The sequence below is a fragment of the Nanorana parkeri genome, unplaced genomic scaffold, assembly GCF_000935625.1.
Source record: "Nanorana parkeri isolate BGI_ZX_2015 unplaced genomic scaffold, ASM93562v1 scaffold510, whole genome shotgun sequence".
NCBI classification, from domain to species: domain Eukaryota; kingdom Metazoa; phylum Chordata; class Amphibia; order Anura; family Dicroglossidae; genus Nanorana; species Nanorana parkeri.
In genome coordinates this window covers 461,013-478,975 of record NW_017306778.1, presented here as the reverse complement: position 1 = coordinate 478,975, position 17,963 = coordinate 461,013, and the positions used below count along the sequence as shown (strand labels likewise).

At 43.8% G+C, this 17,963-nt stretch overlaps 1 protein-coding gene across 2 annotated transcripts in view; it reads right to left on the bottom strand.

Moving 5' to 3' along the window:
* NUCKS1 (nuclear casein kinase and cyclin dependent kinase substrate 1) overlaps window positions 1-17,963 on the bottom strand; it is a 39,048-nt gene that overhangs the window by 17,564 nt on the left and 3,521 nt on the right. For both annotated transcript variants that reach the window (XM_018561257.1, XM_018561258.1), the window contains exons 2-3: window positions 5,378-5,421; window positions 1,959-2,064 (exon numbers count right to left, since the gene is read on the bottom strand). In XM_018561257.1, the coding sequence (XP_018416759.1) occupies window positions 1,959-2,064; window positions 5,378-5,421 (150 nt within the window). The remainder of the gene's footprint in view (window positions 1-1,958; window positions 2,065-5,377; window positions 5,422-17,963) is intronic.

Below are 17,963 nucleotides of genomic sequence, written 5' to 3'. Positions count from 1 at the left end.
CATGGGGGGGGGGGAAGGGGTGTTTCTGGCCGCAATTTATGGCACTCTATCGTATACCATCTGCTCGGGTGTACGTATCTGGTATGTCGGCTCCTTTCGTCATTTCAAATGGGACGAGACAAGGATGTCCACTATCCCCGTCTATATTTGCCATGATGGAGGCCTTTGGCCGCCACTATAAGGGACAGTCCTCTCATATCGGGCATCTCTATGGGCAACTCAATCCATACCATAGGGTTATTTGCTGATGATATCATCCTGGCACTGACCAAACCAGTACAATCCTTACCTGCAGTGTCCAATATACTCTATTTGGGGATGTTTCTTATTATAAGGTCAATGTGGATAAATCCTATATTCTAAATCTGGGTGTGGAGGCGGCTCTTCAGGAACGACTGAAGCTACTTTTCCCATTTAAATGGTCCCCGGGCTTTATTACTTATCTTGGAAAAAAATTTGCCTTGCAGACTTTGGCAGACTCCTCTAAAAGCTGGTTTGTAATGGAACGCCACCTGGTTCCAGGATATCTTTCGGGGTGGCTATTTGCTACTTCCCTAAAGAGAGATCTAAAAGGTGCCCATACACTGTACGATCCTCGTACGAGAATTGCGGGAAATCCCGCGATCGTACGAGAATCGTACAGTGTATGGAAGGTGTGCGACCGTTTCTACTGTACGGTCGCACGTCTTCCATCGAACAAGCAGGCTGGAAAACCCGCCGGGTATCGTACGATTCTCGGCGAGTGAGTGGCCTGCTTGTTCGACAACTGACGAACTGGCCGGTGTGCGCACGCACACACTGCCCGTTTGCAAGCCCGCCCCTCATTGCAGTGATAACACAGAGCACGGATGTTTTTCGTCTGCTCTGCGGGCTCTATGGTGAGCTCATGTTCCGTGGTCTCGGGTCCGCCAGAGGAGCGGCAGTGTGGACAGAATCTCCGCTTCTGGTTCCATACAAGTGATCAGATCACTTGAAAACGAGCGGCGGCTCCACACTGTACACTTAGTTCTGCTTGTCCGGAGCGGGGCTAAGTGTACAACAAAACTACTCGCCCGGCGCCTGAAACTGCATGTCCCGGGCGTCTGGCAATAGGAATTCCACACCCCTGCTCAACACTCCGACCCCTCAACTTGCGCTTCTCAGTGTGGGAATTGAAAAATATATACCTTGAAGTTTAGGACGGTGGTAATGCATTTTGTTTACGACCAGACTGCTGATTGCAGGATACTGGAAATCGGTAAATGGTGCCTACCTTGACTGAAACTATCAAAAGTGCATTCCCAATCGAATATGAGAAAGCAATCTCCTATAGAACCCAGTCCCATGGCAGGTTCAAACAACTATGGAAATCTTGGTTGATGTGCCTAAGCCGTCGGAAGCTTGCCCCGGTGTTATTCAATACTATATATGCTCAGTCTACTCCATCCTGACTCTCTTTTAAATCGGTCGCACGGAATCGCACTGACCGATACTTTCCCTTTCTCTCCACTTCTCTATTTCTTTCTGGATTTTGACTATATTGTTGATTTAAAGGGTCTACATAGATGACCCATACCTACCTAAAGCAAAATAACTTGTACGTTATTGGGAATTTAGGTAATTTTTTTAGCTCCTTACTCCTGACGCTAGGCAAAAAACTGGAGACTTGTCAGCAAGTGGGGGGTTTGGCCACCAGCAGGGGCCGCCCCTAGGCTGTCTTTGTCTCTTGTTATGGGCCTAGCGTCCTTCTCCTGCAGGTGGCGATATACCCTACCATTCAGGATCTACGATCTGTTGCCCTGTGTCCTTCAATGAACGGGAGAGAAATATATTCACTAATGTTTGTCATCTATGGTGACCTATCTCTTAATAAAAATGTAGTTTTATTCTTTTAAAGTATAAGGTGAATTTCCTACAATTCTCTCCAATGTTGCAGTTATGGTTGAGAGCTTGCATAGGGTTTAACAAACAAGTTTTACCTGTCTTCTTGTGAGTTTTTTCCAGAACGCCTTTTCTCTTTGCTCTCTCTAGTTGATGCCCGAGATTTCTTGGCTGGTGGACCAGATTCTCTTCCATACTCTTCATCTAAAGAATAAGTAAAATTATTAAAACCTTTAGGGTACATAAACCCTAACCCATTATTTGTTGCCTTTACAAATAATGGGTTAATAAACCCCCCCCAAAAAACAGAACTGATTCCTCCATCAAAGCTTAGGAGCGTCCCGGTCGCAAATTTTACCATGTGTACCCTACTTTAGAGTCTGTTCATTAGGCTTGAAAAAGGATGAATGTGAATGCTTAGTAAAATAGCATTAGGTTGAAAAAAGGAAAGGAAAGGAAAAGAAAAAGGAAGAAGGACACATGAAGGAGGGTGTGTGGAAAGATATCAAAAGCCGATAACACATTGTATGTGGAACATGCAACAGTTGCACCCAATCAAAACCTTAAAGGAGAACTATGGGGGTCAGTGTTTTTCCCCATAGTTCTCCTTAGGGTAACGGGAGGACACAAACTAGCGTCCTCCCGTTACCCTAAGCTCAGTATACCGCGAGCTACAGCTCGCGGTATACTGAGACGCCGCAGCCGATCCCGACGTAGATGACGGGATCCGCCCAGCTGCGTGACAGCTGGCTCTGCCTATCTAGGAGGCAGAGCCAGCTGTACCCGCCCCCTCCCCCGTCCGTTCCGCCAGTCAGCGCTGGCAGATCGGAGCGGGGAGAGGGGAATCCAGCCCCTCCCCGTCACGGCAGAGAGCCGTGACAGGATCGAGAGGCAAGCGAACCCAGTATGTGTTCGCTCACCTCCCGATCTACTGAGCCGACCTGTGACAGTCTCATTGTCAAAGGTCGGCTAGAAGTGAGTGAAAAGCACTCACCTCATAGTTCTCCTTTAAAGTATTATTAAACTCAAACTTTTATCAATTAACCCAGAACAGATATACATTCCCCAGGAAAGCATTATTGGTATTCATATAGTGCCGACAATTTACACAGTGTACATTTCACATCAGTCCCTGCCCTCAAGGAACTTACAATCTAAGGTCCTATTTCATATGCATACATATAAGGGGCAATTTAGAGAGGAGAATCAACCTTCAAGCATGCCTCTGGAGTGTGGGAGGAAAGCGGAGCACAAATCACAGGGAGAACATGCAAACTCCTTGTAAACTTCTTGTAGCTAGTGACCTGGCTGGGATTTAAACCAGGCACCCCCAGTGCTACAAGGCTAACCACTACGCCACTGTGCTGCCCATTTACTTTAAATTTTTGCCCAAACACCTACAATCATCATGTTTCTCAATAGCTGCTTCCAAGTCTCAGCTTTCCTGAACTTCCTGTCCAGTACAAGATCACAAAAGGACAGTGCAGACTTCAGCAATTGTTCATCTACTAGCTTGGAAAAGGGAGAGGGGGCCAGGGAGGAGGGAAGTAGCTTGTTTGCTGTGTCTGTGTAGACACACAACGCTTACTAGCATATACACAAGGGTGACTGCATAGCACTCTGCTTGAGAAAGGAGGCTGGCTAAAACAGGAAGTCAGGACCAGTGCTCAGGAGACCAACTTATTCTAGAGGAAACAAACTTTTAATCAAGGAGCAGCATTCATTGTACGTGATTGCATCAGCATTTCAAATAGTTATATTAAAGTCAAAAGGATTTTAGGCTAAGTTTTATTAAACAATAAGCGACAATACATTTTTTTAAAAAGTGTCTTAAGCCCAGCAGCAAGGAATACAAAAAAAACTTTAAGACTTGCAATATTCAAGTTAGTAAAAAGCAGCTGGTGCGGGAGGGAGGATAGCCTTAAAGTGATACAGAATTCAAAATGGTTTAATGCCATTTTAAATGCAGATCAAAATCACTTACAATGGATGCTGTCTTTTAATGTTTAAAAGTTTTAGTTTCCTGCAGACTCAGCTGGTCCCCTGAGCACTGGCCCCAATATCCTGTAATGGGTGCCTCCTTTCCCTTGCAGGTTCCCATGAAGCCACCCTTGTGGGCGCTAGTATGCTGCATATCTCAACAAACAGGCACAGCATGGCAAGCCCATTCCCCCTATTCCTGCCGTTACTTTCTCCCAGTTGGTAGATGGACAGACTGTGCTCCCTTGTAATCTTGTACTGGATAGGAAGTTCAGGGAAGCCAGGTTAAGAGTTGGAGCTAGGTGTTTGGAAACAATGAGTAAAATGCTTGGGCAAAAATGTAAAGTATTTTGCTGGGCAATCTATAATGGTTTGTTCTGGATTCATTATAAAAAACAATTGAGAATGTAATACTACTTTAACCCCTTCTACACCCAGGATCACATTTCTCATCTACCTTCCCATACTAATCTTGGTTTTTATCCATCCTATGTAAAAAAATCCTATAAAATCATGGGGCATGAGGAGGGGGGTGCAGATGGGACCTGCAATAGAATAGGAGGCACTAAGTTGATAATGGGGATAGCTATTACATTCTATGGTAGGCCCTGTCTTCATAGGCATGACACATATAAAGATTTGAAAAAAAGAATATCCAATCTTAGGAGGGGGTATTAAGGTTGGATTGGCTTTAACCTAAATACACCGCTGCTCCTCGGCCGCTCTATAGCGGCAGATGAAAAGAGAGAATTGACACGGCGATCGCTGCTGTTGAAGGAGTAGAATCAGTGCCGCACTGTAGCTGTCCTTACTCCGGTGTTCTATCAAAAGCTCACTGCACAGAGCTCCAGTGTTTCTGAGCACCAGAGGTAGTTAGAGATCTCAATGAGTTGGAGCTTTCGATAGAACACCGGATCCTGCAGCTTCCTCCGCCCACCTCAGCTGCCATAGGCTGGGAGGAAGACTGCAGAGCTGCTACTGGCTGGAAGGACAGCACGGGAGAAGCAGGACACCTGGGACATGGAGGATACATTGCTTTTTTCTGCATTACACTGCTGGCCTCTGTACTCTGCATCACACCACTGGCCTCTGCACTCTGCATTGTTACTGATCTCTGTTCTCTGTGTCACACCACTGACCTGGCGGAGTTAAGGGCGGGGCACGGTAGGGCGACTGGTGGCGAGTAACTCTTAAGGCCTGGCTAGTAGCTCAGGACTTGAAATTTTGAGCCCTGGCCTAAGGTATATGGCAAAGACCAGGCCGTTTAGAACAAATTTTTGCCTGTTAATGTTAAATTCAATTTTGTGTGTCATTTATTTAAGTAGATCACCTTTATCTGTAGGCACTAAAGATTTAATGCACCTCTGATAAAATTGTGAAAACTGAAAAAAACATAGTGCTCACATTAAAAACACATATTACATACACCCATCTCCACAACAAGACAATGTTAGTTAGCACCTGCTAAACTTTCAATTTAAAATCACATTTACTTTCTAAGATTACAATATAAAAAAGTTACAATTTAGAAACATACCATCAGAATCTTGAAATTGTGAATAATCAACCACTTTTCTGTTCCTGTTAAACGAAAAGAAGCAGAGTTCAGTAACTTTGTTCACAATCACAGAACAACAATGTAGACATGAAAACGACCCCCCCCCCAAAACAAAAAAAAACAAAACACACACACGGCACCTGGGTTTTCACACAAAATACCTACCATGTTGCGCTAGGCTCCAGATTATCCTTACGTGAAAAAATATATTAACAAATGTATCCAACTGTTAAGGAGATTGGACCCAGTGAGAGGTGCCCATAGAGGAACAGAGTAGAGGAATTAGTTGGAGGAAGCCGCTCATGATCTACAGACTATGAAAGCAAAATCTAGCAGATATCTGGTAAGTGCAACATAGAGCACATTTAGGATCATAGTGCAAGAAAGATCAGAAGAGTACCGTATAAATTGAATATCGCTGTGTGACAATATTGACTACCCCTTTCACTGCTCTCTAATCTCATGTGTGGGAAATGTGATCATTCTGTGGAAACACACAAATTGAAATCACAGATTTATTTGGACTATTATGGATATAGCAAAAGTATTTGTTTGATTTATGTTTACACTGTCCTACGTTTCTTGGTTGAAGTTTAATGTCGGATACATTGGTTAATATATTTTTTCACGTAAGGATAATTTGGAGCCTTTCACAACAAAGTCGTTATTTTGTTTGTGTTTTTACTGAGGTTTTGTTGCAGCTGGTAACTTTCACCTCACACAAATCCTAGGGCAGCCTTCACTGATATCAATGGATTTTCACACAGTTGCTCGCATTTCATGTATGAACTTTTTACTTTCATGTAAACACTTAAAAGCATGGTATTTAGTTGCCTCGAAAAAGTACAAAAGCTGTATATTTAAAAACATATGGGAGGGTGGGTTTGGTTAGTGCAAAAAAGGATAAGTGCACTTCTGTTTTAAAGTGCACTTACCCTTTAAAGATAAAACCAGGGCTTATCATTTTTTTTTAAGAACCTAATTTTGGGTTTCTACTCTATGTGTATTCACATAGAACAACTTTCAAGTGTTGATACATAGTTCATCAGTCTTCAAGTAAATTGCAGTCTGATGGCTGTTAATGTTTTCTGTTTAAACAGTCCCGATGCTGGCGACGTACACTGTACGTCGTCAGTCACGAAGGGGTTAAATTGTGTTGCCTTCATCTATCAAGCAGGTGATTATTTCTCAGTTGGGCAAGAGTCAGTGCATACTTTCCTTTGAATAAAGGATTGGGGGATGCTCATCGAACAAGGCCTGTACCCAATAACCACTGCCCAGTTCTTTCATTTTTCTTCTCCCATGCCTCTTGACTGCCCCCTACCCTGAGCCCTCACCTGTCAGCAGCGTCCGATTGGGACCCCCGAGTCACTTAGCACATCTCTTCAGCCACTGGCTGCTTCCTATTCCACAAAAACAATTTATGAAATGCACCCCGGGCCTCATCTTCCACAGCTCCGCTCAAGCCAGAGCGCCCACCTGCCGGCTAGTAGAGTTCCCCTGACATCCCTTGCATTTCAGTACACTGGGATTTGTCCGGACCTGTCATAAGGGGTATATTAAGTGCGTGAGCTGAAGGTGTCACGTTTCTCATTCACATAGCATCACATTACAGTTCAGGCTGACATCTTCAGCACAGTGGGGTCAGAGTACAAACTCCAAGGCCCAATGTCATGTATTAGTTGACTTGAAAATAGCATAAAGAGCTCTCTTGGCTCTGCAGTGAAAAACGCAATGTGAAGAATCTTAATAAAAGCAGGAAAAAAAAAATAAGTCTAGTGGAAATGGTTTTCTTCTCAGGGAGAAAAGACGTACAGTCTCAAAGCGTGAACATAAAATGGAATGTTGGGAGTGGGAAGGGTTATAACTGAATAACAGCTTTTCTTTGACAGTGTGCAGCCTCCTGTAGGAAGCAGTGTGAATCAGTTGTATAATAAATCCTTCTGACCCACTGTCAGAATCAAGAAATTAATCTTCTCCAATGGTTATAGATACAGAGATAAATGGGGGCTTGTTTTAAATATGCCTTCACTACTTGTTTAGAATACTAGTATTTTATGTCCAGACCATAATATTTCTTATTGTTATACACTGAGGGACAGGAATTTATTCTCCTTTGGGTTATACTGCTGCCTACAGGAAGATTTGATGCAGGCAGACAAAATAAACTGTAGGCCAGCAACTCACTCTAGCATGCCTCAGTTTTGTAACCAATGTGTTCGAGCATTAACATAGGAACGGGACCAGTGTTCCTCAGTGGACTCTCAAAAAGAAAATAGAATACAAAAATCCTATTTTCATACTTGGTCTTATTGAGACACTAATTTATTAACTTTAGAAATGTTCAAAAACAGTCCAACTGAGGGGTGGGCAAGAGAGGAAACAAAACACCAACAGGCCCTTGCGTCTTGCAAATCTGGGAAACAGTAGGCCGATGACAAAAAAAAATAAAAAAGCCTCAAAAGATTTAGTATGTCTTATTTTAGGCATTTAAATAGCACTGTCAATTTACACAGCGCTTTACATACTATTCATTCACATAGGTCCTTGCCCTAAGGGAGCTTGCAATCAAAAGGTTCCTATCTCATATACACATGTACTAAATGTCAGTTGCACAGGAGTCAGCTAAACCACCAACATATCTTTGGAGTGTGGGACGAAACCAACATGTTCTGGATGACACACATGCAAGCACAGGGAGAACATGCAAACTCCATGCAGATAGTGTCCTGGCTGAACCTCAATTCAAACCAGGGTTCTCCTGTAAGCCTGCAAGGCTAAACACAAGCAATTGTGCGGTCCTTCAATTTGACAGAAAAAGGATAGGGCCCAATCCTTGACGGACAATAAGCTTGGAAGACCGTCTGTGCCACCTAGAGATGGTGGAATAAGAAGCTGGTGCACCCCTACGGGGAGCATCTAGGATGTCAAAGGGAATCAGTTTTTGGCAAATCAAGTTTACCGCTAAAACAGGGTGAAGAGCAGGACCTGTTAGCAAGAACAAGCCTCCATCTACTTATCGGTGGGGTTTTTAAAGACAGGAGCGTCTTTGACCAGGATGGTGGTATTTGAGTTAAGGCACACTACAAAGACCCAAAGGGAGAAGACCTCTTAACAAAATCCTCTTCAAATGGGTACAAGGCTAATAAATGCTTGGAGGGAGCATTCTGTCCGGTTGTCTCCAGTCTGCATAAGGTAAGACTAGGAACAGTGGGAGCACTGGAAAGATCTGGACAGTTCTTAGAACTCTCAAGAACCCGAGACTAGGAAAAGCATTGGTGGAAGCAATATGCGGATTCTCTAGCTATGCAAAGTGGTGCACAGAGTATTAAAGAAAAAAAAAAAATCACCACACCTTCAATTTGGCAGTGGTGGCAAACTGCGACTTCTCAAAGGCTAGTTTCTGCAGTAGGACAGGCAGACAATGAATCAGTCTCAGTGGTTGAATTGTTGGACAGAAGTTAAATCCTCCTTGGACAAAGCAGCCATGACCCCCTCCATCTGCTCACTGAGCATGCAAACCAGCTTGGAACAGCCACTGCAGTGTGTGCAAGTCAGTGAGAACCCCACCCTGATTGACCTGGGGGGCCAGGTCAGTCAGGATCCCCAGGCCTCCAGTGTGGGAAAGGGGAATAAGGCACATAGGGACACACTGTGCCACTGCAGTGGGAGCAGATTGGGAGGGGGGCACCCCTTGCAGGGAGCAGGACAACAGCATGTTATTTTGAAACACACAGGGGGATCTCCATCTGGAGTCACTCACGCCTCGTAGGATGGTTGCCGACCCTTCAATTATGGAAGGAAACCTAGGCTATGCCAATCTCCAGGATTCACTGTCCCTGGTTCTGAGACCGCATCGCATGGGATGCCCCTGCAACTTGCATAATGGCCTGAAGTAAAGCAATAAACGTTGATGTTTCTCCTGTTCGGCCGAAGGAAACAAAACAAAGAAAAACTTAGGTGGGTTTGAAGGAGTGTCTTTTTATCTAATGTGGATGGTGTTTCCTGTTTCAGGAGGGCAGAGCCATCTCTCTCATTGGCTGTCCTGGAAGATGAGTGGGGAAAACTTAGCATCCTCCTAAGAAACTATCAAAAACTGCGGCATGTTGGGAGGAGGAGGTGTTATACTAGGCTGTTATTCAAGCTCATAAAATCTACAATCGGCAGAGGCAAAGGGTGAGGCCTGTATAGGAACCTGTTGCAGGACGTCAGATTCCCCTTGATGTGATTATACATGTACAACAGTTACAAGCTACAATTTATTGTTTCCTACTTAAGGTCATCTTGTATGAGACTTTGTTGCTGTTATCCGACTGACTATATCCTCGATCAGTGAGATCCATCACAAGGGGAACATTTTCCTGCCGACAATTATATTGAGTTAATTGCAGCTGTCCTTAAATCTTCTGTTGAAGAAGTAATCTTTGCAACTTGGAGAGTGAGCACAGTGAAATAACACTCAAAACACAATCGATCACAGGCAATCTGTATGTAGCTAAACATGGACTTTAAATCTATCCACTAAACGGCTTTCTCTGAGGGATGATGTTCTTATATACACTTTTATGGAGAATTAAGAACCAATAATCACCCACTTAGACATCATTCTAGTCTGAGGACCTATGAATATGGCAATTTTGAGTCTACTGTATTTCTGATGACATTACTTCAGTATAATTCACTCATTGTTTAGAAAGGACTGCATTTTTTTCAATCAATTGATGAATCCACTTTCATAACCAATGTCAGTTTGACTAGCAGATAATGTACTGGGGGATCTACTCTATGAACCCTAATATTTTCTCCAGTATAGATGATTACAGCCCGTCTGTATGTATGCATGTGAGGAATCATGACAACATTGTCAATCTCTTAGATGTGACATGGATATGGTGCAATATTTATACAGATCATTTCTGATATATAATTTTTTGAATAAAGATACTTTTTTGACTAACTTTGTTGATCGGTCTTTAGTAACGTCTTCTAGCTTGTGCAACATCTTGTACAAACGAGCTTACCTCCTTCCTTTTGTTACAATTCATTTCGTTGGACCATCAACTTTATTAATACAATAGATGTGATTATACTTGAATATTCTTAGTCATATTACAGGGTCACTCTGGGGAAAACATCACACCTTATGTACGTTATACTAGGCTTGCTTACAGTTTTCAGTATCCAATTCTCCTGCAGGCAGCAGTATACCTGAAGGTGAATGAAGGTCAATGAACATTTAAACAATATGCTCTTTTCTATTGAAACAAACGTAGAAATAAAAAGGTCTGTCCGTCCAAGAGCAGTTTAGTCATATAAAAAGCCTAAAGGCTGTGACACACTGCCTTCACGAGCAGTGTGTCATGTAATTTTCTCCTCGGCACGTCAGCTTGCAAGAGCTCGCGTGGCTGAGCGTGCCGAAATGAAAAATGTCACCTTTAGCCAATCGGTTCACGCGTCTAAACCCGCGCGGCAGAATGCGATGTCTGGCTGGTTGTTACGCATGAGCCGATTGGCTGAAGGTGCAGTCAATCATCTGACTGCACTCAGCTCCCACGCTGCACGCAAAGCTCCGTGCCGGACTGCTTTGCGTGCAGTGTGTCACAGCCTTAATACTTACTAAAAGTACTGTACAGGTGAAACTCGATTAGAATATCGTGCAAAAGTTCATTTATTTCACTAATGCAACTTAAAAAAGGTGAAACTAATATGAGCTAGACTCATTACATGCAAAGCAAGATAGTTCGAACCGTGATTTGTCATAATTGTGATGATTATGGCTTACAGCTCATGAAAACCCCAAATCCACAATCTCAGAAAATTAGATTACATGCAATCAATAAAACAAGGATTGTACATAGAACAATATCAGAACTCTGAAAAGTATAAGCATGCATATGTACTCAGTACTTGGTTTGGGCCCCTTTTGCAGCAATTACTGCCTCAATGCGGCATGGCATGGAAGCTATCAGCCTGTGGCGCTGCTGAGGTGTTATGGAAGACCAGGATGCTTCAATAGCGGCCTTCAGCTCTTCTGCATTGTTCGGTCTCATGTCTCATCTTTCTCTTGGCAATGCCCCATAGATTCTCTATGGGGTTCAGGTCAGGCGAGTTTGCTGGCCAATCAAGCACAGTAATCCCACAGTCATTGAACCAGGTTTTGGTGCTTTTGGCAGTGTGGGCAGGTGCCAAGTCCTGCTGGAAAATGAAGTCAGCATCCCCATAGAGCTCGTCTGCGGAAGGAAGCATGAAGTGCTCCAAAATCTCCTGGTAGACGGCTGCGTTGACCCTGGACTTAATGAAGCACAGTGGACCAACACCAGCAGATGACATGGCTCCCCAAATCAACACAGACTGTGGAAACTTCACACTGGACTTCAAGCATCTTGCAGTGTGTGACTCTCCATTCTTCCTCCATACTCTGGGTCCTTGGTTTCCAAATGAGATGCAAAATTTGCTCTCATCAGAAAAGAGGACTTTGGACCACTGAGCAACAGACCAGGTCTGTTTTTCTTTAGCCCAGCTAAGACGCTTCTGACATTGTTTGTTGTTCAGGATTGACTTGACAAGAGGAATACGACATTTGAAGCCCATGTCCAGGATCCGTCTGTGTGGTGGCTCTTGATGCACTGACTCCAGCCTCAGTCCACTCCTTGTGAAAGTCCAACACTTTTGAATGGCCTTTTCCTGACAATCCTCTTCAGGCTGCGGTCATCCCTGTTGCTTATGCACCTTTTTCTTCCACACTTATCCCTTCCAAATAACTTTCTATTAATGTGCTTTAAAACAGCACTTTGGGAACATCCAACTTCTTTTGCAATTACCTTTTGAGGCTTTCCCTCCTTATGGAGGGTGTCAATGATGGTTTTCTGCACAACTGTCAGGTCAGCAGTCTTTCCCATGATTGTGATTCCTACTGAACCAGACTGAGAGACCATTTAAAGGCTCAGGAACCCTTTGCAGGTGTTATGGCTTAATTAGCTGATTAGAGTGGGACACTTTGAGCCTAGAATATTGCACCTTTTCACAATATTCTAATTTTCTGAGATTGTGGATTTGGGGTTTTCATGAGCTGTAAGCCATAATCATCACAATTATGACAAATCACGGCTTGAACTATCTTGCTTTGCATGTAATGAGTCTATCTCATATATTAGTTTCACCTTTTAAGTTGCATTAGTGAAATAAATGAACTTTTGCACGATATTCTAATTATTCGAGTTTCACCTGTATATGCAAGTTTTGTTATATACACATGACAAAAAAAGTTTCCAGAGGACTAAGGGTTATCTAAAGAACAAGCAAACCAGAGCAGCTTTCTTTGCAGCTCAATTTGTCCAAAACCTTTAACTCTGACACACACACACAATATTGCCAGAAGTATTGGGACGCCTGCCTTTACACGCACATGAACTTTAATGGCACCCCAGTCCGTAGGGTTCAAGATTGAGTTGGCCCACCCTTTTCAGCTACAACAGCTTCAACTCTTCTGGGAAGGCGGTCCACAAGGTTTAGGAGTGTGTCTATTGGAATGTTTGACCGTTCTTCCAGGAGCATATTTGTGAGGTCAGGTACTGATGTTGGACGAGAAGGCCTGACTCGACTAATTCATCCCAAAGATGTTCTATCGGGTTGAGGTCAGGACTCTGTGCAGGCCAGTCAAGTTCCTCCACCCCAAACTCGCTCATCCATGTCTTTATGGACCTTGCTTTGTGCACTGGTGAGCAGTCATGTTGGAACATGAAAGGGCCATCCCCAAACTGTTCCCACAAAGTTGGGAGCATGAAATTGTCCAAAATGTATTGGTATGCTGATGCCTTCACTGGAACTAAGGGGCCAAGCCCAGCCCTGAAAAAAAAAAACCCCACACCATAATCCCTCCTCTACCAAACTTTACAAATTGCAGTCAGGCAAGTACTGTTCTGGCAACCGCCAAACTCAGGCACGTCCATCGGATTGCCAGAGAAGCGCGATTAGTCACTCCAGAGAACACGTCTCCACTTCTCTAGAGAACAGTGAGCACGTGCTTTACACCACTGCATCTGACGCTTTGCATTGCACTTGCTGATGTAAGGCTTGGATGCAGATGCTCTGCCATGGAAACCCATTCCATGAAGCTCTCTAGGCACTGTTCTGCCAATCTGAAGGCCACACAAGGTTTGTGGCTATTGACTCTGCAGACAGTTGGCAACTTCTGCGCACTTCAGCATGACCTGACCCCGCTCGGTAATTTTACATGGCCTACCACTTCGTGGCCGAGTTGCTTTTGTTCCCAGTTGCTTCCACTTTGTTATAATACCACTAACAGTTAACCGTGGAATATTTAGTAGCAAGAAAATATCACAGATGGACTTATTGCACAGGTGGCAACCTATCACGGTACTATGCTTGAATTCACTGAGCTCCCGAGAGCGATCCATTCTTTCACAAATGTTTGTAGAAGCAATCTGCATGCCTAGGTGCTTGATTTTATACACCTGTTGCCATAGAGGCGATTGGAACACCTGAATCCAATGATTTGGAGGAATACACATTACACACACCATATATATTTTATGAGAACCCCATGACTCATTCGAGTTATGTTAAATGGCTACGAATTATGTGATATGGAAAACTGCTATACATTCCCCTAAAGTCCTGCCTGAAAAGAGAACTAAACCCATACTTTGTTGCTTTAACTCTCTAAATACTAATGTACTCCTGTAACTCAAAAGTCAGGATCTAGCAGGCTACTGCCCATCATTTGCAAAAAGCAGAGCCATGCTGAATCCAGGAAAGAATATTGTTTAGGATCCACCCTGACAGCTGGTTCTGCCTCTCAGCATGCTTCAGGGTGCCCATGTCGTCAAAGGCTAAATGCAACTTTAGAAATGTTTGCCAAAGGTGCATCCAATTTTGGGTTTTTATTCCAACAGCGTACCGGATCCTCCGTTTCAAACTGTTAGATAAAAAGGCTTCCTCTCTGGTTCTGTCCATTCTTTTAAAAACAGAATCAGAGAGAATCTTATGCACAGGAAAAAAACTCTTGATTTCTTTATCTCTAGGCCCTGATGCATTAAATCATGCCTGGAAAGTTGAACCTTCTCTTCCTAAATTTCCAGGGTTTCATCCACATCTTCCAAAGACAGCTTAAGCCTAGAACTATTGGAAGATTCCTCCCTCCCACTATCCCCCTCAGAGGATGAGTCTGCCCTAGAGCGATCCGAAGCCTCCTGCTCGGAGGATCTAAAGGATAGACCTTCAGTGGCCGCAACAAGCAAACATGAGGGGGAAGGCACTATCGGGTAAAGGGTTGGAGCCTTAAAACTTTCCAAAAGTGACCTAAATGAATGAAATGTGGATGTTAACTCCTCCTTGACTGAAGATGAGACTCCGACATGCTGAAGCTGACTCTTGTACAAGTCCCCCTATACACGACTGAGGTTTTACATGAGCCGGACTAAGCTTAAGCCCGCATACTACACATTTTCTCCGTGACATACTCAGATTTATCATAGGCGTTGGCCTGCAAACAAGCAGAAAAAAAGTTTCCATTAACACCTCCATCTTAGTGCCATACTTAACACCCAAGCACCCACCACCAAAAAAGGGGTCCTTGGTGAAGAGCAGGAAGTCAAAGCACCAGGGGATAGAGAGATATAGTACCCTCTTACCCGTGCTGGAGACTGGGGTGCCTGCATCCACCACTGCCTGTGTTGCCTGGGCCATCTCCATGGCATACAGCGTGCAGTCCAGCGTCTCTCGCGGCCTCTGCCTGAGGAACTTAAGCCCGGAAGCTCCAGTCAAGGGCCTCCTCTTCCCTTGTGCCGAAAACGAGGTCTAGAATGCAAGACCTCTGTCGCCCGAAGATGACAAACGAAGTCATCCGGTCAGGCCGCGGACAGCATCCCGGGGCTCTCAGGCACCAGCCAGCTGACCACCAGCCAGTACCCACAGAACCCAGCCAAGGGGAGAAACCCTCCGGTCAAGGTCCTCTCTAGACACGGAAGGAGAAGAGGAGACCAGAAGAACCCCCTCCCATCTCCAGGACTACTGGCGGCCAAAACATTGTAACATATGCAGGGGAGAAAACATACTAGGGCAGCATGCACCAAGGTACCCCCTGACAGGTCTCCCTCAGTGACGCATCTCCTCCACAGAAAGGAGCATCCCATGGGGGCGTCCTTTCAAGCAATGGTGGTGTGTTTCCTGTTTAGGGAGGGAGGTACCGTCACATCTCACATGCTGTCCTGGAAGACATTAGGGGAAATCTCCCAGTCAGTCACTCTGCACTGCCCAAGGAGTTACCACTATGAATTTTAATGAAGCATGTGCACAAGGGAAGCAAAGCATTGTGGGAAAAGGAGTTTTTCCACTCCTACACTTTAGTTTCCACTGCACACAGCAGACTGGCGGCCATTTTAAAACATGTGAAGACAGAGGACAAAACTAAAATAAAAACGTTTTTGTGTTTATATCTAGGATCTGCATATGCCGCCATCATCTACACGCCGTGTACATTCCTGGCATGCTTTTTTTTAAAATGCCCACGCAAAAGGTGGAAATGTCCTTTAAGCCATGTCAAGTGCCAGAGCCTTTACTGCCACTGAATTTCTTTCATTTCACAGTCGACAGGGAATTGGCCTAATTTAGAAAACTAACTGTGCACCGGTATTACAAACCAATTGTGCAATATTTGCATAACACTATTACGGTTACCAAAAATGTTAGGACTTACAAGTCTTTTGCCCTAAAGAATTTTAAAAACAATTCCACTGTGCCCACTCCCTTATGGTGGCCACACAGTCATTCAATGAAATTAAAGATCAAATGGAATACAAAATTGCAAAGACCCTACAGTTGATCAATTTAGTGAGTTCTTGATATTGCCTGCAAAGTTGACTTGGGGGTGGAATGTCCGAATATATTCTTGTGTAATTGTGATTCAGAATGACTGAATGATCGTTTTTAAAGCTGAACTCTGAGAAATAAATAATAATTTACACATCACGCTAGGAGGAGTGTAAATTACCACTAAAAAGCTTTAGATCATTTGGAGAGGGCTTCTGCAAAGTAACACATACACACCCTGAAGCAGAGTGTAATGTGCAGGAGATGGAGTGTTGCAAGGTAAGATTTCTATACTTTGGCAGCAGTTCTTCACTCAACATACAGCTTTTAAAATGATAATTTACACACCCAACATGGTGTAAATCATAGTTTTTCCACAGAGCGTGGCTTTAATAGAGTAATTTATAACTGATCATAGATATTTTAATGGATGGCAAATCTTTTGTTTGCAATCACTCATAATTAGCTACCTTTATATTTAATCATATGCCGTCAAGTTCACATGCACTCACCTCAGAAATCATTTAGGCCAGTTTACCAAATTATTATTATTATTTTTTTTTACTTTGAATACATTCATACAGCGTTGGAACTTCTATTGAGCTTTTATGCCCGTTTTCAAGTACACCAGGGAATCTACTCTCACTTTTCATCCCTGTGCAACAAGGGCAGAAAATGAGGGAGAACAGTGTCAGTGTGACAGAGGGGGAATAGGTAGCAATAAAAGGAATCTATTCAACATGGGACCCAGACAGCAATCAAAACCTGACAGTTTCTAACACTACTTACAAGCTTGCCTTCCTTGAACATTGACAACCAAGTTGTCCGGCGCCGTGCTGTACCCGCTTCGAGGACCTGTCATCCACTGATGAGGCAATGATGCCACTCATGGGCACAGAAGTTGCATGGTCCCCGGCACCATTCACAGCATCTTACAAATGCCAGGAATGAGCCATGAGAGTACACGGCACATGCGCAGTACAAAATACACCAAAAATAAACATTGATGTGTAAGAGGAAGAAGGTTTTTTTTTTTTGTTGGAATAAGAAACATGCTAATAAGCACTACCTCTTAGCAAATTTTATTTTCAGAGCTTTAGGGCTACTTTAATAAACATTTTACAGTAAAGTGACTTGGATGTGGCAGCTGCATCAGTTTATATCTTTTAGGCTTTTTTAACCTGGTAGTCAGGCCAGTAACACACCTCCTGTCCTAGGGTAAAAATGCTCCCTCCCCATGATGAATCCCATCATTATGTTGGAGAAAAAAAAACAAACCTGACCAAGATGCTAATGTGATCTCCCTTTGATCTATCTGCCCCCGACATACACATGCAGATATGCGTCGGGTGTGCCTACGTGCGAAAACAACAATTGCGCCTATTGTGCCACACATGTTACATACACCTGCGAACGTCGAAGTGTGAGCAATAATTTGAGAGCCATCAATCACTGATAACACTAAACTGATGAGCGGTAAAAGCATTTTAAGCGAGACTGCGAGCCAGGCTCTCTCATCCAACATCAGTAACTGACCTCACAAATGGGCTTCTGGAAAAATGGTCAAACATTCCCACAGACACACTCCTAAACCTTGTGGATGGCCTTCCCAGTAGAGTTGAAGCTGTTATAGCTGCAAAGGGTGGGCCAACTCAATCTTGAACCCCACGGACTAAGACGGGGATGCCATTAAAGTTCATGTGCGTGTAAAGGCAGGCTTTTTCAATAAAGTGTG